The sequence below is a fragment of the Castor canadensis genome, chromosome 13 (genome assembly GCF_047511655.1).
Source record: "Castor canadensis chromosome 13, mCasCan1.hap1v2, whole genome shotgun sequence".
In the NCBI taxonomy this organism is placed as follows: Eukaryota; Metazoa; Chordata; class Mammalia; order Rodentia; family Castoridae; genus Castor; species Castor canadensis.
The window spans coordinates 74,182,068-74,206,483 of NC_133398.1; the positions used below are offsets into that span (position 1 = coordinate 74,182,068).

The 24,416-nt window shown below is 37.5% G+C and overlaps 1 protein-coding gene across 1 annotated transcript; it reads right to left on the reverse strand.

The window, feature by feature from the left end:
* Positions 1-3,413: 3,413 nt before the first annotated feature.
* C13H9orf57 (chromosome 13 C9orf57 homolog) lies at positions 3,414-12,453 on the reverse strand. The gene is made up of 3 exons (XM_074052645.1): positions 12,396-12,453; positions 7,258-7,380; positions 3,414-3,538 (listed from the first exon to the last, which is right to left on the reverse strand). Exons 1-3 carry the CDS (start codon positions 12,445-12,447, stop codon positions 3,414-3,416), a joined length of 300 nt encoding a protein of 99 aa, XP_073908746.1. The 5' UTR covers positions 12,448-12,453.
* Between the last annotated feature and the right edge of the window lie 11,963 nt (positions 12,454-24,416).

Sequence of the window (24,416 nt, forward strand, 5' to 3'; positions counted from 1 at the left end):
ACTTTCCATTGTACCCAATACTTCCTGATGGATGGCAGAACTATTAACTTTATTTTTAATTTTTTTTCACTTTTTTATTATTGTGTTAGGGGTACATTGTGGCATTTGCAAAAGTTCTTACAATATATCAAATATATCATAGCTGAATCCCCCTCCTCCCTTAACTTTATTTAGTATGTGTGGGGATAAGAAGGTAGAAAATACACTCACACCAGGTGGATAGAAGGCAGACCTGCCTTCCTGTCTACAGGAAGGGTTCAATCATCAAACATCCTATTTTCCTCTAGTTCTTTGCTCCTGTGCTTTCTTCTGTGTGTCATTTCTCAGGGACCTGAATCATGTGCTAAGGAGTCAGGGTAGGAGCATCCCACAGGCTCAGCTTCTTGCTCACTTATGAGGATGGCATTTGTGAGGGTCACATGGCATGTCATCAGAGGTTCCCATTCTGCCACTTATCCAGTATAAGGGCTCCAGACTTGTCTTGAGCACAGTGGGGGAAACATCAATGGTAAGCTCAGTTTAAAAAAAAATGTGCTGTTTGGAATTTCAAAAAAATCCTTAGAGTACCAATAGGCAGAATATTGTATCTCTCCTTTGCTGACAGAATCATTTCAGTCACTCTCAGATGTTTCCAGTTGGTCAATCCCAAAGACTTTTCTTTTAAGTGAATTAAGAGGCATTGACCATTGAGATTTCTATTTCAGTTGCAGAAAAAAAAGTGACATCAACGAGGCACCCAACCTGGTATAAAGAGGATCAAGGGAGATTCTAGGCTCCATTAGCCCGTCAGTCTGGTAGTCTTATAAATAGATCACATTTGGGCTAATCTGGTATCACTTTGTCTTTAGGTGGGAAGGACTTGAAAAGAATAAATACTTTAGCTAAAGAAATCCTGAATGGATGGGGACTTGAGTGGGAGGTGTCAGCTGAAGATGTGGTGGCATATCTGTAGTCCATCTGTGTGTTTCAAAGGAAATTATGCCTGAGAAGGAAATTATGCATGAGAAGGAAAAGAAAACAATATGAGATGGAGGTGCCTCTCTTGAAATCCAAGTACCAGATGTACCTACCTTGGGGGAGGGGAAATGCCATATTGCCACATGGCCAAGTGTGTTCCTCTCGCGCGGCCACAATAACAAATCACATTAAAAGAGAGCTAATGAAAAGGTTAGATCAAAAAGAATTAACCTAGAAGGTAACACCCACACACAGGAAATCAATGTGAGTCAATGCCCTGTATAGCTATCCTTATCTCAACCAGCAAAACCCCTTGTTCCTTCCTATTATTGCTTATACTCTCTCTACAACAAAATTAGAGATAAGGGCAAAATAGTTTCTGCTGGGTATTGAGGGGGGGAGCGGGAGGGGGTGGGGGCAGGGGGGAGAAATGAACCAAGCCTTGTATGCACATATGAATAATAAAAGAAAAATGAAAAAAAAAAAAAATAAAACCTTCCAGTTCCAAAAAAAAAAAAAAAAAAGAGAGCTAATGTATTACCTTATAGCTCTGGACATAGGTAGTGTAAGATGGGTCAGCAGGGCTGCACTCTTCTGGAGGCTCTAGGGGAGAAATTGTTTCTTTGCTTATTCCAGCTTCTTGACATTGCTCGAATTCTTTGGTTTGTGACCCCATCCTCCATCTTTAGAACTAGCAGCAAAACATCTACAAACCTGTGGCCCTGCTTCCCTCACCACATTTCCTTCTCTCACTCAGATCCTCCTCTTATCAAGGTCTTTGTGATTACATTGGGTAATCCAGGGTATCTCCTGATGTCACAAACCTTAATTTAAGCACATCTACAAAACCCATTTTGCTAATGAAAATGGACATATTTAGGGGTCTACAATTCTATCACACCAAGGTTGTGGCAGTTATTTTTGTTTTCATGGTGACTTTTGGGTTATATTATCATGCAGGTCAACTTCTTATCTGTCAGTCCAGTGTCTCTCATGCTTGCATTTCTCCTCTTGGTTTCCTCGATTATGCAAAGCTGAGAAAGAATTGTCAAACCAGGGCCTATTTTAGGGGCTGTGTTCAGTACCAAGACTTACATTTACTCTAAGAAAACAGCAAAGTGATATAATCAGTGTTGAGTCCTGATATGTCAGAATCTGAGGGGATCTAAGAGATGGTTTGATCTGATCCTCTTCATCTTACACATGAGAATGAGAGGCAGAGAGGCTGAAGTGACCTGTCCAGGTCAACAGCCAGTTGGTGACATTTAAAGAAAAATAAGAAAAGCTAGATTTCCATAAAGTTTACTGATCTGAGGTAACAACTATTTACCAATGTGACTGATTCAGGGGCACTGTGACAGAATAGGGGCAACTGGATTTAAATACAAGGATGAAGCCCTTTTTTTCCTCAGTCTGAAATATGATCTAAGGAATATGGCTGAAGTGAGTATGGAGGGGAAGTCTAATTATCTTGACTCTGTTTTGAATGCTGCTTTCCTTCAACATTTATAGAAAAGCACATGTTGAAGACCCAGTCTAGGAGATGTCCTGAGACAAAGACAACCAAAAAAAGTTTTATTGATGTTATTTACCATTTGGATCTTTCAAACTCCTGAAAATACAGAGAAATCAATTTTAATTTTAAAATACAATAATAGTCAAGTCACAAAAACAGTGCATTGAATAGGAATAATAGACTGTGTGACTCATCAAAAAATGAGTTATAGTTTAAAGTATATTCATACCCCTTTAAATTTTTTATGGATGAGGATCTATTGCCCAGTTAATGTTGGTAGGATCAGTCTACCAAACATTAGACAAAGTGCTTGAGCATGGTTAAGCTATGGAAATCTAGAATTTGGACAAATTCTGATGCAGATGGGAGAAATGAGTGCCAACCCTCCCACCTGTCTCAGCCTTTGCAAATTTAGGTTCGTAGTTCTCACAGGCCTGGTGTGCTGATGCATGGCTTATTTTTCCCTTTGGTATTTGTTAAGTCAGTTTCTTCCATCCCATAAGTCACCCCAGGGGACAAGGCAGTTTGTTTTGGAAACTAAATGAATCCTCTCAGGTTACTTGGTATTTTGTGATACATTCACTTGTAAATGTATTTTGGCATATAGAAATATTTAGGAAGATAAACTAATCAGAGATGATGTGCATCATTTGATTTGTACATCTGGTAACATTCTCACTTCTTTTCAACTTTGAAATCACCTGTGGTGGAGGGAGAATGAAGCAGAAAGATGAGAGGACAGCTGTGGTTTGGAAAGAGATGCTTCTGAGTTGGAGCTATTGTACATTTTGAATGCCAAAGTCAATTTAGATCTAAGCCTGAAGACATGCAAAAGTCTGAAATTTTCCAAGAGGGTTAATTGATGATAGCTGCCACCTTCTGCAAACCAGGGCAGGTTGTGACTCTGACTGGTCAAGCAACTTGAATACGTGCCCCTTCTTCAGAAATTACACAAAGGACGATAACAGCAGTGAGTAGAGTAAGTTTCATAGGCTGTTATTCTTCTCTGGAAGCACTCTTTGATGCTTTCTGTGCAGCCTTTAACTGAGTACCACTGAATGCCACCTGAAGGAAAGAGAAGAGGTATAAGTAGAGCAATCTCTTGGAGGGGAGGTTACACAAACTTATGTGGCCTCATAACTAACATAACTGACTCGCAGGTTAGAAGAAAAGACAAAGCAAAAACTCTAGGTATACTAAGATACAAATCTAAAGTTCCTACCCCGAGTAGCTTGTTTTATCATCTTGCTTTTAAGAATTCCCACTTAAGCTATTTTAGTTGGGTACACTGCAGTCCATAGACTTTGAAATTGTTAAACAAAATAGCTTTCCAGCTAGAATTATAAAGGCCATGCGATTGCCATTGACTGTTCAGAAATTTCTGAAGTGGTAGTTATTTGGAAGCTTTCTGATAATCGTTCCTCAATTTCACATAAGTTGTGAATTATTCAAAGGGCTGAGGCCCCAGATAGAACATATAAATGTGTACGTGCTTCTCATAAAATAACCCCCCTTAATTTTTCCCTAAAGAAGTAATGCATATTCACTGTAGAAAATGTAAAAAATGCACAAAAGTGCAACGTGAACAACACAGTGACTTCCCACTATCCTACTCTCCCAAGCTTGTTACATGAGGGAGGACAAAAGGAGTAATTCCCCAAAGTAGCAAAATGTAGATTGTTGCAAATGACAAAATAGTGGCATCTGAGGCTGGGTGTGGTGATGCACTCCTGTAATTCTAGTACTCAAGAGGCAGAGGCAGGAGGATGGAGAATTCAAGGCCAGCCTAGGCTAGATAGCAAGGTTCTGGTTCAAAAAAAAAAAAAAAAAAGAAATGAAGCAAAATAAAACAACAAAAAAAAGTAGTTTCTCAGCAGTAAATGTTTTAATAACCCAGAGACATTCTTGTTATCACAATCAGATGGGGCAGCAGGACTAGATGACCTCTAGAGGTAAAAGGCCAGGGTGCTTCTATAATCTTACAATACAAAAGACTCCTATGTAGTCATCTTTCTGTCACTGTGACAAAATACCTGAGGTAGTTATTATATTTTGCCTCACAATTTCAGAGAGTCCAATCCATGGTTGCTTGGCCCTGTTACGTTTTGGCCTGTGGTGAGGTTGAGAGTCATAGTGGAAGAGCACGGTACAAGAAGCCACTTACCTCATGGTGGTCAAGGAGCAAAAAGAGAAAGGAAAGGGCTGGTCTCCCAAGGCACAACGCCCACCAATGGCCTATCTCCCTCCCAGTATGTCCCACCTTCCAAATGGTCCACCACTTCCCAATAGGGCCAAAGGCTGGGGATATGCCAGCAACACATGGGACTTTGGGGGACATTCAAGATCCAAACTGTAGCAACTGTCCTCCATAGAATAAATGTAACCTGCCCCAATGTTAATAATGCCAAACTTAACAAAAGTATAATTTTTTAGTTGTTTTGTTTCATATCAGTGTGAAATGCAAAATTTCCGAGCAAGAAAGCTCCACTTCCCACAACTCTGTAGTCATTTCAAGCCTTTGACCCACCAGAAACTATTGTTAATAGTTTATAACTATAGTTACGCTGTTTGCTATGTTACTTCTGGGCTCTTTCCTACGCACAGAATCCTTTGATTCCTTACTTGCTTTGTATTAAACCCCTTTGTCAATATGTAAAACTGACCTGTTTTTTAGAAGGTTTATCGCTTTCAAATAGTTTGATGATTCACAAGGGTTAGGGATGCTGGAGAGAGGGTTTGGGGCTATGGTGGGTTTTGTTTGTTATAAGAAAGCGATGCCATTTAAAGCAGACACTAGAGACCTGCCAGGGACTTGTTAACTACAATGAACATTTTTTTCCTTGCTTCTGACCCTTTGTATAGTTATGATACCAGATTAGCTTTATAGCTTTGTAGTAAATATTTTGTTTTCTGTAATACTGTTATAAAGTTTCTTCATTTTCAAAAAAAAAAAAGAATCCTTTCATTTGCAGTTTGATGTCAGTCTAACTAAGCGACTGTCCACATTTAGGAAGAGAAGAACCATGTCTGAGAGCCAATGTCCATGGCTTCAAGGGCCTTGGCAGTTTTCTCTGACTGGCGAAGGTGAGAGTTGCAGGGAACACATTGCTGAGAGAAAGAAGGTTGGCTGTAAAGGTTGCCAGAGCTCAGGAACCTTGATGGTCAAACCGCTCAGATGTGACCTGTGATTCTCTTCCTTTCTCCCAACTAACTTTAATCTCCTCTAATTTTTGTTCTCCCCTCCCAATTCCATGAAGAAATCACAATTTGTATTCCTATGTATTATATTGAACATACTGTTTTACAACTGACTTTTTCCCACTCAGTGACGTTTTGGGTATTTTCCCGGTGTTAACAAATGGATCTAGCTCATTGCACAGTATACCATGGCTGGAACATAATGTAGTTTGCTCCCTGTAGGAGAGCATTTAGGCCATTTCCTTTGCTTCATTGTTAGACGTAATGCTGCAATGCTACCTTGGATGTATAGCTTTAGCATTACACATACGGATTTCTCTGCAGCGGATGCCAAGAAAAAGAATTGCTTTAAAGAAGGCTGTGCTCATTTAAAATTTTAACGAAAATTTACAGATTGTCTTAAAAAAGATCGAACCTATCTAAATTGTCATTGGAAATGTATCAGATTTCCAATCTCCCCACACTATAATGAATCCTTGGTATAATAAAATGTATAGTTTTTCACCAGTCTGATGGGCTAAAAACCTTATTTTATTAATAATTTGAACCAGCTTGGTTTTTCCTAACAAAGTTGTACAGCCTTGCTTTAAGACTTATTTGGATTTTTCTCTTCTAAGAATTGCCTTCATATTTCTTTTCACAAGTTATTTCCCTGATAGTTTTTAAAAACTGAGTTATAGGAGTTCTTCATTTTTCTAGGTAGATGTTAACATATTTTTTCTGTTATCTGTGTTCCAACTATTTTCATCTAGTTTATCCCTTATTTACATTATGGGTTATTTTCTAAATTTTAAAATATTGACATATTTAAATTTAACATTTCCTTTATGAGTGCTGAGTTTTGGACATTAAGAAGGCCTCCTCTCTTTTTAACTTAAAATATGTTTTCCAGTATTTTCTTCTAATGTTTTTGTCATTTGGAATTTTCCCAGCTTCACGATCATGCAACCTGTACAGTTGCACAGGGCTCTGTGTTTAGAAGGGCTGTGCAGGTCACATATTAAATTTTTGTGAGGCGGGAGAGGGAGGGGGCGGAGTGGGTGGTAAGGGAGGGGGTGGGGGCAGGGGGGGAGAAATGACCCAAGCCTTGTATGCACATATGAATAATAAAACAATAAAAAAAATTTGTGAGGATGTGAATGGTGTAAATGAGGCAATGTATAGAATCTATTAGTGGTCTAGAGTCAAAATATTTGCATTTGAATATTGCCTACACCAGTCATCAGTTGTGTAAATTTGTGTCAATTCACCTTTCTGTTCCTCTATTTTTCATATTTAAAACAGGCACAGGAGGCTGGAGATGTAGCTATGTGGTAGAGCTCTGGACCAGGATATGTGAAGCCCTGGACTTGATCCTCAGTATGGGGAGAAAGATAGACATAAAGAGGAGAGAGAGAGAGAGAGAGAGAGAGGAGGTGAAGAGTGACAGGATCCATCCAGCCCATAGCATTGTATGGTTAATGTGATATAGTCCTTGTAAAGTCTTTTTTTTAATATCTGGCATGTAAGTGTTCAACAAATGTTTTCTGTTTAAGGATTTTCCTTGCACTGCCTTTAAATACATGTGTCTAAGTAGCAAGACTTACCTTTACTATGAATCTCTTTTATACAATACTGACCAGGCTTTGCTCTGCAGGTTCCAAAGTCTAAAATACATCCATGGAAGGGAATTGAGAGGTTGCATGACCTACAAATCACACTTCCAACATCTCCAGGGGCAGAGACAGAAAATAAGGGAAAACAGTGGTGGAGACCAGAAAGAAAAAGGAGAGAGACAAAACAAACACATAAGTAAATAAAGCAATGATTTTTAGCTTTAAAAAGTAAGCAATATTTAACAGTTTAATTCTAAAAGTTCACATGAGGTTAAAATTATTTAATGAGGGAAATTTCAAAGCATATGCCACAGTAATGGATTGGAAGCACCCTAAACTGAAAGTAATCAGAAATGAAGACAACTTTTTAAAAAAAATTTCCTTTATTCATATGTGCATACAATGATTGGGTCATTACTCCCCGCTTCTCCCTGCCCCTTCCCTTTCCCCCTCCCCCCCCACCTCCTCTCTTTCAAGCAGATAGTGAGAATATAAACATTAATAAGGAGGACCAGGGGTTTTTGCTAGTTGAGGTGAGGATAGCTATATAGGGAGATTCCTAGTATTGCTTCCATGTACATATGTGTTACTTTCTAAATTGATTCTTCTCGAACTAACCTTTTCTCTAATTCCTAGTCCCCTTCTCCTATTGGCCTCTGTTGCTTTAAAGTTTCTGCATTAGTTCCTTTGCATTGAAGACATCAAATGCTATCTTTTTTTTTTTTTTTTTTGGGTTACCTACCTATCCTCATACCTTCCTTGTGTGCACTTGCCTTATCATGTAATCAAAGTCCTATCCCCTTGTTGGGTTTGCCCTTGATCTAAAGTCCGCATATGAAGGAGAACATATGATTTTTGGTCTTCTGGGCCTGGCTAACCTTGCTCAGGATGATGTTCTCCAGTTCCATCCATTTGCTTGCGGATGATAAGATTTCGTTCTTCTTCATGGCTGTGTAAAATTCCATTGTGTGTAAATACCACATTTTCTTAATCCATTCATCAGTACTGGGGCATCTTGGCTGTTTCCATAACTTGGCTATTGTGAATAGCGCTGCAATAAACATGGGTGTGCAAGTGCCTCTGGAGTAATCTGTGTCCCATTCCTTTGGATATATCCCCAAGAGTGGTATTGCTGGATCAAATGGCAGGTGGACACAACTTCTTAGTGCAACTTCTTATTTCAAAGTTATTTCACCAGAGAATTTCAGTTCAGCCACATATCCACTACAGGGATTTCATTTCCATGTCTAAGGTAGCATATTATACATATCATGAATATTTATTACTTGATTAATTTTTATATATTAGTTATCTTCAATTTTAGATGCTCAAAATTTTATTCATTTTGTTTATGTAGAACTAGCTCAGAGATTCTTAAACTTAGGCAACATAAGTTTTGTTGGAAAGACATTATCTAGAAGACTGGTTTCCAAATTCCAAGACACATTGTATTTATTTGAGTGGTTAAAATAAAATAAACAGATTGTTAGAGCTCCCACAGACTTGAGTTAAATCTATGGGAAGTAGGGCCTGGGAATCTGTAGTTTTAATGTGCAAAATGTATATGTATATGATTTGGCTGTAGACATCTAGACCAATGTTGGAGAACTGGGTTCATCAATTCAGCAATCCATTAGAATAACTTCTGCAGGGAGTCTTGACCAGTGATGGAAACCTTCTTGCCATTAAAGTTAGCTCAGATTGTTAAAACATTCTTCTGTAGTTGAGCCAAAATTTGACCTAGACTTCATAATTTTCATCTTCAATTATATACCAATCACTGCCACATCAGTCCTATTTATTGATAACCCCAAATAAGAGTTTACTAGACTTGTTGTACAATGTATTTTATATCTCTTTCTGCCATATTGGGGGTTAGAAGAGGTAACATTTTTGGGACAGTGAGGCAGTAGGATTGTGTTTGAGGCCTGCTACATAGAGAGACCCGGTTTCAAAAAAACCAACCAAACAAACACATACACACACACCCACACCCACACACACACACACACACACAAAGAGGTAACTTAATAGGAACAGTCTGGTTGATGAGGCTCACTAACCTCTGTTGGCTGTTCTTAGGTTCAGTCTCATCTAAAAACATTAGGGAAACTTCATGTTCATTCTTCCACTGAGTGTGACAGATTTTCGGCTCCTAATCAATGATCATTCAACAAATATTTTTTAAAGAATGAAGCTTATGCCCAGGACTCTGCTAAGCAATTTATATGCACTTTTGCATGCATTATTTGTGCCCAATTATTTCCCCACATGCATCTTTCAGTCAGGTGTTACAGTTGCCCATATTTCCCATTAATAGCTTGCGTAAGTGGCAGAATCGGGAAGAGAAAAGGTCAATTGAAATCTCAGCTCTTGTTCTTGGTGAGAACAGTATGTTCCCCTGCTGCCTACCTTTGTGTGTCCCAAGATTCCTGATCACCTCTTCCTGCTAGAGAGCTTGACTTTTCCTGCATCAGGGTTAGCTGCCTGCTATATTAGTAAACCTGCTGTTCTTCAGTTCATCCCTAAGTGGGTTTTCCTTCTGCATTTATGATCACTCAATCTCACATCTTGAGCTTAGAGACCCAACCACATTCCTCAGGCTCCCAAGATGTAGAGCACACATGATACCAGATCACCCTCCGCATTGCCTGAGAGTCCTGGGCTGGTTCTAGGGAAGACCTGTTCCAGGGTTTTTCTTCCCCGTCATACCATGCCACCTTCTGATTCCACACTCAGCACCCATAGTCTTCTTCTTCCTAAAACTTTGGTCCTGACATTTTTCACTGTGGCTGAAGATGATACCTGAACATGTAGGCCTTTGCGGTGACTGCAGTTCTTCACTTGCCCAAATACTTACAAATATATTGTCAGTTCCCATTTCCTTTCTTCCAGGTTCTACTTACCTGAAAATTTACTGTTGATTTTATTAACCTGATATATTCCAATTTGACAGCTAAGTTTCATGCTTTGGGTTAGAAATAAAAAGAATACGCTCCTTACATGATTAATTTTAAAGTATGTTATTATATTTATGACTTTTTACTAGTGAAAGAACACCCAGAGTATTTTATATGTAATTATTTATATAATTCATATTTATTTCTACTGTAAGTCATAGTCATATATATGTCATAGTCATTTATATACAGTTATTTAAATATGTATTGTAAATAATGATAATGGTAATTTTTTTAAAGACAGGGTCTAGCTGTGTAGCCAAGGCTGGCTTTGAACTCTCGATCCTCCTGATTCAGTTTCCTGAGTATTGGGATTATATGCATATGCCACCAAACCCAGCTGATGGTGATCTTTTAAAATAGCTTCCCTTTGTATGAGCAGTCCTGGGAAGCAGATGTTAAGTACCAACAACAAAATTTCTTTTCATTCTGAATTTTCTTCTTTTGCCCTCAAGTCTTCCTTTGTGTCCAGCAAAATTTATGCAATCCTTGAATCACTCTTTCATGATGTGTAAGATACTGAAAATGTTTTCTTGTGGTTTTTCACCTTTTAAATGCTCCCCTTCTTTCTGAGAAAGAAGTATGAGGACTTAACATGGAACAGAGACCCAAGCTATGGAGGTTGAATGTCTTGCTGCCCACTCTACAAGGAGTAGAAAGAACTCTATGGTATCCTATGTTTAATAATGAGAATAAGAGCCATAACTGGTAGTCAGTGGGCCAGACCTAGTATTTAACTTGTATATAGTTTTCAAAAATTGTATTCGTTGTGAACATTTAAAATTTGGGAGAGTTCTCCAAACCCGAGTTTCTTGCTTCTCCTGAAGAATCAAAAGATTTGGCAGTGATAGGATCTGCTTTCTCCACAGCAATAGACACCTGTAGTTGGGTACCCACTGCCCTGCTGTAGATAGAGCCTTTCCTCTTGGGTTGTAGCTGTCTGGCTTTACCCATTTTATTTTTTGAGACAGGGTTTCACTATGTAGCTCAAAGTAGCCAAGAACTCATAGTCGTCCTATTTCAGCATCCTGAAGCCTGGGATTACGGGTCTGCACTACCACGCCTGGCTAGGTTTCCCGCATTTATACTATCTGGCCAAGTATATTAGGCACTTGAGTTGTTGATCCTAGTACTTGATACCAAAAGTCTTCAAGTCTCATTTTATTTATTCTGAGATACTTTGTACATTCCTTCTACTGAAGTGTGTGTTCTCCAGACCAGCAACCTCAGCCACACGTGGAAGCTTGTTAGAAATGCAGAATCTCAGGATTTATCCTCTATCTACTGAATCTGCCTTCATTTAAATAAGATCCCCAAGTGACTCCTATTAAATGTGTGACATACTGCTTTTCAGACCATTTTCTCTTGCTCCTTCCTCTGGCATCTTCTAATTGTAGGACACTGCTATGCTAACATTCAGGTGCAACAGGGAGCAGCTGTGCTTGTTACCACCTACACGTTATGGGGAGGGAGAAAGGGTACCATGGTGGTACTTGAACACACCTGTTTGAAGACATTACCTCTGCAAACATCTACCTGGTTTGAGGCCTCTTAAGAGGTCTGTGAAAGGAATTGAAAACTTCGTGTTAGTGCCTAACCTGGTTCTCATAAATAAAGGAATGTTGGAGTTGATGGAAAAGAGCACTTAGAACAGGAAAATTGCTAGGGGGCTCTGGCTGTGTTTCTTTTGCTCCAACTAATTCACTCCCTTTGCCACGTCTATAAGGACTTGCAACCTAGTGTGGTATGTACATTCTAGCTTAGCAATATTAACTATCAAGTGTAATACACTATCTACCAGCTCAACTTCCTCCTCTATACATGAAAAAAACAACACCTAATTTAGAGTGCTGTCATGAGGATTTAATGAATGAGTACAATGGAAGTGTTTAGGACAGAACCTGAAATATACTTATAAGTGCAATGTTAGCCACTGTTGTTAATAGTTGAGTGCTTATTCAGGCTTTGTTCTAAGCACCCAGAGGTAAACACAGCAGTGTCTCTCAGCCAGGAGATAGTTAACTCAAGAGTAGGTTTAGCAGAAGAAGCTTCTATAGTAATACTTTTCAGATTACCTTATTTAAGGCCACCCTCCATTTAGTCATATTGTAATCCTAAAATTTCTTAAATAATTGCCCCTCCTTTTAATTTATCTTTCTGATGACTTACCGCCTAAGAGGCAGGAGAAGATAAAAACACCAGCAAAGACAGTCTTTCTCATTCTTAAGTTTGCAGCCAAAAGGAAGATGGAAGGAAAGAGACGACCCACCATTATACCTTTCCTGGGGAAGTAACATAGTTACACATTTATGTCAGGGATTTTAAAAAGGGAAATTACTGGCTAAGCTTCTTTTATTTCATGAAGAAAGCATAAATGGACTTGTTTTGTGAAGGAGGAGACATAAGGCACTGGTCTTTATAAGAAAATTTACCATAAAAGTCTTAGTTCTAGAACATTTTAAGTTTATATGTCTTCTTGTTACCCATACCTCCCATCATGGTAATTTAATAGAAAAATATTAAATGAGATGAATGATGTGTCTAGGTAATATCCTGTTAGAAAGCCTTCTGATTTGTGAAAAAGAAAATACTTACTTCTGTTTCTTCATAAACTAATGCTTTCATGGCAAAATGTCATATGTACAGGAAAAGGACTGGATGATAGTAAACAATACAACGCTTATTAAAATATGGGGAAAGGAATTATCATTTTGTCTGAAACACAACACTCTGGTTATTTATGACTTACCTATCTTGACAGAAGTTTCCTGGTCTCAACTTCTTTAAAAGGTTGACAAGTAAAATTTCTGATGGGAAGAAGCCAGTTACAACTGAAACCAACAGCAAATACCTGATCCACTATGTTCCAAACAGTTTAAACAGTAAAAATCGTCCAAGTAAACAAACAGGAAAAATTTCCACTTGAACATTGTTGTCTATATGGAACTTAATTCATCTCCTTACTCATGAAATAAGTATAGTAAGGCTAAGTCAGCCAACAAGAACACTGACTAATTGTAAATTTGGCTAAAGATTTCTATGTTCACTATGCTGTGGGGTAGTTAGTTTGGATATGCACAGCAATGTGAGCAAACCTGCTATCTTTTCATTATACAAAGTGCTTGGCCTTGATTTTCTTCATGTGTGTTGAGAATTGAACCCAGGGTCTTACACATGCTAATGTTATGCTAGTGTCATTTAGCTGCACCTTCAGCCCTAGTCTTGATATTTAAAGAAATACCATGTAACCCTTAGAGCAAAACTTGGTGGATACAGAAAGTAATTTGATTTTTAAAAAAATAATGTTTATTTCTTAATTAGCATATACTTTCCAAATGAATACATTTTCTTCGTGAAATGAATAAAAATATTAATAATGTTAAAATTTCCTTGACCATATTCCCACCAAACCTTATATTTTCCCTTCAATGTAGCCATATTACCAATAAGTTGAGTACCTTTTTTAATATAAAAAATTATTTCCTGGGGGTGATGGAGTGGCTCAAGTAGTAGAGTACTTGCTTAGCAAGCACAAGGCCCTGAATTCAAACCCCAGTGCCACCCCTCCCCCCAAAACCCTAAAAAACAAAAAAAATAATTTCCTATAGTTTGTTCAAGGGTGCCCATTTTACAATTCTGTGTATATATTTGTAACATGGAAATATGTATAATATTACTTTTTTGCTTTATTTTTATAAAAATACTATCTACTCTACCTATTTTCCCCTGTATTTCACTCAAAAATATGTTGAAAAATTTTATATATCCATCTTTAAACCATATTTTCCACTGATTTATCTGTAATAAGGAAGGGAATAAAAACACATATACCCCTGAATATTATTTTGTAAGATGCACAATTCTAAGTGTGACCCAATAACATTTTATGTTTGCATAGTTGCATGTTTCCACAACTAAGAGCAAATATGGGACATTTCCATCAACTTGAAAGGTTTTATCCTGCCCCTTCTCAAGGTGGCCATCCTCCTGAGAAATAGCCAATTCCACTTCAGTCACTATTGACTAGTGCTACTTGTTCTTAACTTTCTATGTTTAATGGAATCATATAGTATATTCTGTTGTTAACTTCTATGTCATTATTTTGTATCCAACCACCTTTCCTGGAGCATCTCATGTAGAAATGTCCACCCCCAAACTCCAAGACACCCAATGATCACTTTCAGGGCCCTAACATTCTATATTGTTTTTCTTGCTTTCATTAAAAAACTATTTCATATGCACATATGTATTATATATGTTATGCATGCATATATACATATAAATATATTAATTAGAAGATGACATAAAAATAATTTATCCCTTAAAGGAAAAGACATATAGATAATATATACCAAGAAAAATATCCCTATGGTTAACATTTAAGAGTTTATATGCTTGTTAACTGACTAATCAGATTTCAACTTCATTTAAAGAAATAATTCCTACTCCTCCTCTTCCTTCTTGTCTTCCTTCTCCTCCTCTTCCTTCTCTTCCTCTTCCTCTTCCTTTTCCTCCTCCTCCTCCTCCTCCTCTTCCTCCTTCTCCTCCTTCTGGTACTGGGGTTTGAACTTGCTAGGCAGGTGCTCCACCATTTGAGCTATACCTCTAGACCAAGGAAATAAATTTCTAATAGTGGCTCATTAGGGTCAAAGACAAATTTGTAGTGAAGATATTTGCACAAAAGGAAATCTTCAAGAAGAAACTGAAGAAAAAACATTAAGGGCTTATTATGGTCTAAACACACAGATAAATAGCTGGGAGGCAAAAATGAGTATGCCGCACTGTGGCTCTAAATTGACATCATGTTTCTAGGAAACAATTCGTCAGCATGTATCAAAAACCTTTAAAAGGTTAATGTCTTTGTCCCAGTAATTCCATTTCTATGAATTTGTTCTAAAGAAATATTTAAGTAAAAAGCCAGGTGTGGTCATTCGTGCCTATAATCCCAGCACTCGGAAAGCAGAAGCAGAAGGATCATGAGTTGGAGGTCAGCCTGGAGTACATTGTGAGTTTAAGGCCAGCCTGAACTACATAGCAACCCTGCCTAAGAAAGAAAGAAAGAAGAAAGGGGGGGGGGGGAAGGGAGGGAGAGGGATAGGGAGCGAGAGAAAGAGGAAGGAAGGAAGGAAAGAAATATTCAAGCAAATTAAAGATATAGCACAAGTACCTAAATACAAGGCAATTACTAAGTTATTGACAGTAAGTCCATGAGGTTGGAAGGTGTCGCAGTAGCTCAGCCAAGAGATGAAAAAGGTTAGAACCAGGACAGAAACGAAGGGATGGCAAAGAGCAAATAGATATGAGAAATGCAAAGGACCAATTCCTTAATGTAACCCTACAGGTCTGTGTATGAGGAGCAGCTAATCTTCTCTACCTATCACTCTTCACCTAATACCCATCATAAGAATTATCTCTTTATATTCTCCTTCACCAGACTCCTTGAGTGAAGAAACACCATCTTGGTTTGTCCAGCTTTCAGGAGGGTGTCTGACTCATCTAAGCGCATGTCAAACAAATGGAATATCTTTAGTGGGAGAAAGTTTGGAGAAAGAATCCCAGAGTAGTATAGGGATGAGTGTCTGTGAGAAGGATAAATGACAGGGAATATCAAGGACGAACCATGAGACTGGACAAACTCTTCGTAGGTAGTTGCAGACTGTGGTTCCAGTGGGTTTTAATGACTGAGGGGATGAGCAGATTCCAGGATTTCTGTGGGTTCCCAAGCTGTTTTGCTGTCTCTTAAGATGGTTCTTCACTGGCAGTTAAAAGGAAAAATTAGTGCTGGTTTCTGGGATGCAACTTTCTCAGTGAAATCCTGGAACCCAAGCTATCTGAGAGATGAATCTTTGGATTTGAATACACTGAACACCTTGGGAGAGCTCTCTTCAGGCAACTCAGGACATAGTTGTCTTCCTCCCTGAATATTCACCTCGGGGACCATGCAAGGGTCTCTGGAGATCTAAAGTCACTTCATCATCCTCTATAATCAGGGGTCTGTGGTTTTATCTATTCATAAATGAGGTAGCTCTTTTATTCCTCAAGTTGTTAGTGAGCAGAGTGAGAGATGTCAACATCACTGCAAGGTTCGACGTTCCCAGGAGCAGGAAATGACATTTTGTAGACTAGAAGCCTTGATTTCTCATTCATAGTGAGGGAGTTTGCATACAGTGCTGCAGGTGTGGACCTGCAGATACACACATTGTAGAGTACCACTGGTGAATCATGTTTTGGATGCTTCCCCCTTTGTTTTCTGGCAGATATTGTGATAATGAAAAACATGAAGGGACATAATTTTAAACTTAGGCCCAGGAAGGTAAGAGCAGAGTTCAAAGCCTTATAAACTTACTGCAAGAAGACTGAAATACCTGTGGAATTGCTATTGTCTTATTCTCTGCTGAATGATCACAGTCATGTTGCTGTGAAGCTGGAAAACATCACCAACAAGCTGCTTATAATGTAGACCTGGCAAATTCTTTTCTTTCTTCAGGTTGGTGTAAAAGTCTACTGTATCTTATAGGTGACTTGACCTTTCTTAGACAGAAGTCCCTAGTTATCATTTCATAATCCCAAATCCTATGAGATGCTTTGAATGAAAAGTGTAACATGGGCAGGTAAGTTCTCAAGAAGCAGTATATGATATTCTCTAATGGAAAATTTAAAATGTACTTTGAAATATTGAAAGTTCTAAGTTTTATTGGAGCAAATAAACCTTATTTCAAGCCAGTTTTCCTGAATTTACTTGGCCAGTCAATATTATTTTTTATTTTATGCATCTTTACATAATTAAGAACAAGTTCTTTTTTATTTATTTATTTATTTATTTCATTTTTCTTTTATTATTCATATGTGCATACAAGGCTTGGTTTATTTCTCCCCCCTGCCCCCACCCCCTCCCTTACCACCCACTCCACCCCCTCCCGCTCCCCCCCCAATACCCAGCAGAAACTATTTTGCCCTTATCTCTAATTTTGTTGTAGAGAGAGTATAAGCAATAATAGGAAGGAACAAGGGGTTTTGCTGGTTGAGATAAAGATAGCTATACAGGGCATTGACTCACATTGATTTCCTGTGCGTGGGTGTTACCTTCTAGGTTAATTCTTTTTGATCTAACCTTTAAGAACAAGTTCTGATCCAAGTAGTGATCCACTAGTAACCATAATCATCATATTTGATGATGATAGCTTGCAACTGTTTTTTACTCACATTTTACAAAGCATGCTTGGCTCTGTAATTACATTTAATGAGCCTTTCTTATATTAGGGATAAAAACATTTTTATTCCCATTCAAAGAAATTCAGGTTCATATACATTACAAAACTTTCAAAATATGACACAATATGAGTCAGTGATAGATGTGGGACAAAAACAAACAAATGTCCTAATTCTTCATAATGCTTCATTCCATATTATAGATGATATATACCTGAAATATATATGTATTATAAATCTGAGGGTCTGAACTTCTAGTTTGGATGACAAAGATATTACAGTATCATATAACTATTATAATTTATAATAATAAATTATTATTCTAGTACAATTGTAACTAGAATCTAGACAGGTTTAAGATTCTAAGGCAAATTTAAGATATATGCCATTTATTCAGTAAAGATTTATTGATCTCCTTTATGTCAGGTACTAAACAAGCATAGCCTAAAATAAGGTAAAAAATAGCATACTTCTATGAAGTTTATATTGGGAAAGAAAGAAAAATCGGAAAGTAAATGTATATAATCATAAATAAATCAAATAATATCAAATAATGAAAACTGCTGTAAGAAAATAAGACATGAAATATAGTATAGAGTGATAAGAAATATCCACCAGAGTCCCCTAGGTATTATGGGTTGAATTGTGTCCCCTCACCTACCTCTTAAAAAATTCACATGAAGTCCTAACCTCCCACATACCTCAGAATATGACCTTATTTCAAAATAGCATCATTATTGGTGCAATTTGTTATAATGGGAATGGGTCCTAAATCCAATATAACTGATGTCCTTATAAAAAGGAGAAATTTGGACACAGACGGCACACATAAAGAATGGCATGTGAGGATGAAGAGAGACTGGAGCGATGCTTCTATAGCCAAAGCATGGCAACAATTGCTACCACTCTTCCAGAAGTTAGGAGAGAGGTCTGGAACAAGATTTTTTCCTTGAGGCCCTCAGAAGAAACCAATCCTGCCGACACCTTAATCTCAAATATCTTACCTCCTGAACTATGTGGCAATAAATTTTTATTGTTTAAGTCACACAAACAGAAGTGCTATTTCATCTGGCCCTGAAAAGATGAGGGAAAAGAGCCATTGGTAGAACCTCATTGGATCTATAGCTATGGAAGAGACCAACTGTTAGGACTTTGGTAAGTCAACATAGGGAAAGCTAAGAAAATATATGCCCAGATCTTTCTTTCCTCTGTCTTCCTATTTCTTGCCATTGCTTCACAGAGGCAAAGGCCAATAGACAGAAAGAACAAGGAGGTCCTGCTGATGTACCTGTGAAGGTCAACTTTTTGGAAAAAGGTGGACAGTGAATCTAGACGAGCACATGGGGTTTGTTTAGCTATGGTTAGGGAAGGTCTTTTTGAGGAGAAGTCACCTGAGCTGAGACTTCACCAAAGCAAAGACCAAAGGGAAGTGTCTTCCTGCAGAGGGAACAGAAAGTATAGAGGTCTTTTTTTTAAATCATTTTTACATTTACTTATGTGTTATATGTTGTTTGTGAGTATAGAGGTCTTGAGGTGAGAATGAATTAGGTGTTTCTGAGAAACAGAAAAGTGGCCAGAGTACCTGTAGTAGAGTAGGCACAGTGAAATGAGTGTGTGATGTAGGTATATGATAACTCCAGAAAGGTGAATGGCATTTGGACCATTTAACGTCTTTTAGGTGACAGAAAGTTTAGATTACATTCCAAATGTATTGGGAAGCAAATGCAAAATTTTAAGTTAGTGATATACGATGCTATTTGCATTTTAAATAGATCACTGTACCTGCTTTTGTGGAGTCTGCTATAGGGAGGGAGTGTAGTTACAGGATCCTGCTTAGAAGGCAAGTTCAACATTCAGATAAGAGGATGGTGGCTTGGCCAAAGGTGGGAGAAAAGAAGATGGAAGAATAATAAGGAAAATAAAGAAGACAGGGCTTGTTCTTAGATTGCATGTGGAAAGAAAGGAAAAAAAGAGGAGTCAAGGTTGATGTCTAGAGTTTTTTATTTCAGTCATTGAGTAGCTCATCATGATAGTAACTGAAACAGTGAAGTCAAATCTGGTAGGAAAACTATGAGTTCTGATTGAGATACACTTATATTAAAATACCCTATAAATTTCCAAGTAAAGGTGTCAAGTAGTAGGTGGCTCTGAATCTCAATCTAAGGAGAGAAGTCAGGGCTGAAAATATAAATTTGATGTGTTATTTGTAGCATATATATGAGATTGGTTGGAACTGTCTACTGCAAGATTCTACATAGAGGAGAGATGGATTTTTCTGGCAATATGGAATGCTAGAGATTCTGAAACTCATTTTGGTACGTGACATCTGAAAATACTCAGTGGAAAAAACCTTTTGAAATAATCAAAAGTCTTTTAAGAAACTAATGGAAATTTTATTAGATTAGGAATAAAGAAAACTAGGAGAATCTAGATTCTCAGATTTATATCATTGAGTGAGTATGTATGTCTCCCCAAAATTCATATGTGGAAGCCCTAACCCAAGTGTGCTGATATTTGGTGATGAGCCTTGAAAGGAGTAACTAAGATTAAATAAAATCATAAAAGTGATCTGATATGATTAATTCCCTTATAAGAAGAGACAACAGAGATCTTGCTCTGCTCTAGATCATGCTCTGAGGAAAGGCCACGTGAGGTCACAGGGAGAAGGCATGCAGAGAACGCTCACCAGAAAATGAATCAGCAGGAACCTTGATCTTGGACTGCCAGGCTCCAGAGCTGTGAGAAAAAAACTGTGTTGTTAAAAGAGTAAACAAAGCCTGAATCCTCTGCATATGTTGAAGTCACTGGATATGACTGGCCTTGAGCTTTGGGGCACAAAGGGCATTGGGTTAGAATTGTTGAGTCAGTGCAGGACATGGATTTAATAGAGACCATCCTATATAAATGCAGGATATAGGAAAGGCAATGCTCTTAGGTAAAAGGTGAACTAGAAAAGGAAAACCTATCCCTAAATAGATAGCAATGTTGGTCATGGTGCTGGATAAAGGTTTAAAAAAGCAAACAACAGTGTTAGCAATAACAACCCCCAAAACCCAAATGCCTGCTCTTAAAATCCTGTTCATGGGTTTGGAAGAATTTGTATTATTTTCATGGTCCCAAGAAACACAGAAGGATTATAGTTAAAATAGACTGTAGGGTCCTCAGGCACAAAATAAAACCAACACAAATCATCCTTGTAGTGCTACTCCATTTCAGGCTTCCAAAATTAAAATCCAGACAAACTTGAAACACAAGGGATAAAAAGCTACTTTGAACAAGAGCTAACAAAAACAACAAGCAACAGAATTAGAATGGTAATCTATTCAGATTTGGAATTACTGGCTACAAAATACAAAATAAGATGTTACTGCTTAAGATAAAAGGAGGAAATAAAATCTGAAAAAGAAATGAGCCCAAAAAGACTGGAAAAAAGTCAATAAGAATTTCCTGAATAAAAAGTACAATAGTTTGCCAACAAATATTTATTGAGCATCTGCTGTGTGTCAGACACTTTCCTAGTAATTATATTCATTGCAGTGAACAAAAGAACAAAAATACTTGATCTCATAGAGCTTACTTTCTAGACATAGAAATAAATAAAATTTAAAATACAACAGAAGGGCTGAAGAGCAGATAACAGAAGCTAAAGTAAGAATTAGTGAAGTGGAAAATACATTACAAAAGCAACAATATGCATAGAAATACAAGAGACAGCTGCTTAGAAAACAGAGATCTTGAAAAAAGTGACAGATTAAGGTGTAAAATAAAAGGTATGACAGGTACACTTGTAAAAAAGTATAGAGAATGTAAAAAACAATTTTCAAAGAGATAATGGTTGAAAATTTTATAAAACCAATGATTATTCAGATTCATCTGTAGAAGTGAGTTTTTAAAAAGTAGCCAGAGAGAAAAGACATATCACAAAGGAGTGACAATGACTTAATCACCTGACTTAGTGTGTGACCCATGTCCAATAATATTACTGCCTTTGTTTCAGGTCTATAGTCCACATATGAGGAAGAACATGTGATTTTTGGCCTTCTGAACCTGGCTAACTTCACTTAAGATGATGTCTTCCAGTTCCATCCATTTACCTGAGAATGACAAAATTTCATTCTTCTTTGTGGCCAAGTAAAATTTTTATTATTGTAGTGCTAGGTGGGGGTACATTGGATTATTTACCAAAGTTCTTACAATGTATCAAGTATATCATACTTGAATTCACCCTCTCCATTGCTCTCTTTCATCCCCCCTGCCCTGGGATATTGTAGAAGAAAAAATATAAAAGATAATAAGAAAAACATGGCATTTTTGCTAGTTTGAGATAAAGATAGCTATACAGGGAGATTCCTTGTGTTGCTTCCATGTATATGGAAATTTTGTTGTTTCCAAAATTGGTTCAACTCTACCAGACCTCTTCACTGTTCCCTAGTCCTCTTCCCATAGTGGTCTCTGCCAGTTGCCAGTTAAAGATTACTATATTCCTTCATATATAGTCAGCTCATCAACCACATTCAAATTTTTGGTTTACTTCTCTTTCCCTATCCCTCCCATATGTGGTCTCCCCTTAGTGTGACCCATGTTCAGTAATATTGTTGCATTTGTTTTAGGTCTATACTCTACATATGAAGGGGAACATGTGGCTTTTGACTTCTGAGCCTGATTAACTTCGCTTGAGATGATGTTCGCCAGTTCCATCTGTTTACCTGTGAATGACAAAATTTCATTCTTCTTTGTGGCTGAGTAAAATTCCATTGTGTATAAATACCACATTTTCTTGATCCATTCATCGTAGTGGGCATCTTGGCTGTTTCAATAGGTTGGCTATTGTGAATAGTGCTGCAATAAACATGGGTGTGCAGGTGCCTTTGTAGTAACCTGAGTCACATTCCTTTGGGAATATCCCCAAGAGTGGTATTGCTGGATCATATGGTAGATCGACGTTTAGTTTTTTAAGGAGACTCCATAGTGTTTTCCATAGTGGTTGTATTAGCTTACATTCCCACTAGCAGTTTATGGGAGTTCTTTTTCCCCCACATCCTCACCAACATTTGTTGTTGTCGGTGTTTTTGATGATAGCTATTCTAATGGGTGAGGTGGAATCTTAGTGTGGTTTTGATTTGTATTTCCTTTATGACCAGGGATGGTGGGCATTCTTTTATGTGTTTTTTGGCCATTTGGACTTCCTCTTTTGAGAAAGTTCTGTTTAGTTCAGTTGCCCATTTCTTTATTGGTTCATTGATTTTGGGGAGTTTAGTTTTTTGAGCTCCCTATATACGCTGGCTATCAGTCTCTTGTCTGATTTATAGCTAACAAAAATTTTCTCCCATTCTGTGGGTGGCCTCTTCAATTTAAAGACCATTTTTTTTTGTTATGCAGAAGCTTTTAAATTTCATATAGAACCATTTTCAATCCTTCCTCTTAATTGCTGAGCCACTTGAGTTTTACTCAGGAAGTTGTTGCCTATTCCTATTGTTTCCAGTGTATTCCCTGCTCTTTCCTGTACTGACTGCAAGGTTTCAGGCCTGATATTAAGGTCCTTAATCCAACTTGAGTTGATTCTAGTACAGGGTGACAGGCATGGATCTAGTTTCAGTTTTCTGTAGGCATATAACCACTTTTCCCAGCAACATTTGTTGAAGAGGCTGTCTATTCTCCATCATATGTCTTTGGCAACTTTGTCAATAATTAGGTGAGTGTACCTACATGGATTCATATCTGGTCCTCTATTATGTTCCACTGGTCTTCATACCTGTTTTTTTTGCCAGTACCATGCTGTTTTTATTGCTATGGCTCTGTAGCATAGTTTGAAGTTGGGTATTGTGATACCTCCAGCATTGCTCTTTTTGCTGAGTATTGTCTTGACTATTCATGGTCTTTTGCATTTCCAGATGAACTTTAGAGTATATTTTTCAATCTCTGTGATGAATGTCATTGGGATTTTGATGAGAATTGTGGTAGATTGCTTTTAGTAGTATAGCCATTTTTACTATGTTGATTCTGCCAATCCATTAGCGTGAGAGAACTTTCCACCTTCTGTAGTCTTTTTTGATCTCTTTTTTTCAGTGGTTTGTAGTTCTTGTAGAGGTTATTCACATCTTTTATTAAGTTTATTCCTAGGTATTTGATTTTTTGAGACTATTTTAAATGGAATTTTCTGCCTATATTATTTCTCAATCTGATCATTGTTGGTGTATAGAAAGGCTACAAATTTTTGTAAGTTGATTTTGTATCCTGCTACTTTGCTGAAGCTGTTTATGGTATCTAGAAGATTTTGGAGGGAGTGTTTTGGGTCTTTACATTATAAGATCATCTCATTTGCAAATAGGGATAGTTTGACAGTTTCTTTACCTATTTGTATTCCTTCTATTTCTTCTTGTTGCCTTATTGCTCTGGCTGGGAATTCTAAGACTATGTTGAATAGGAGTGGGGAGAGTGGGGACTCTTGTCTCATTTCTGAATTCAGGGAAATGGTTTCAGATTTTCCTCATTAAGTATGATGTTGGCTATAGGTTTGTCATATATAGCCTTTATAATGTTGAAGTATATTCCTCTATTCCTAGCTTTATCAGAACTTTTTATCATGAATTGGTGTTGAATCTTATCAAAGGCTTTTTCTGCATGTTTTGAGATGATCAGTGGTTTTTGTCTTTGCTTTTGTTAATGTGCTGTATTACATTTAATGATTTGCATATGTTGAATCATCCTGCATCCCTGGGATGAAGTTGACTTGCTCATAGTATATGATATTTCATATATGTTGTTGGATTAAGTTTGCCATTATTTTATTGAGGATTTTTACCTCAATGTTCATTAATGAGATTGGCCTGTAGTTCTCCTCTTTGTATGTGTCCTTGACTGGTTTTGGGATGGGTATAATATACTGGCTTGATAAAAAGAATTATGAAGTGCTCCTTTCCTTTCTGTTTCATGGAAAAGTTTAAGGAGTGTTGGCAATAGGTCTTCTTTAAAGGTCTGGTA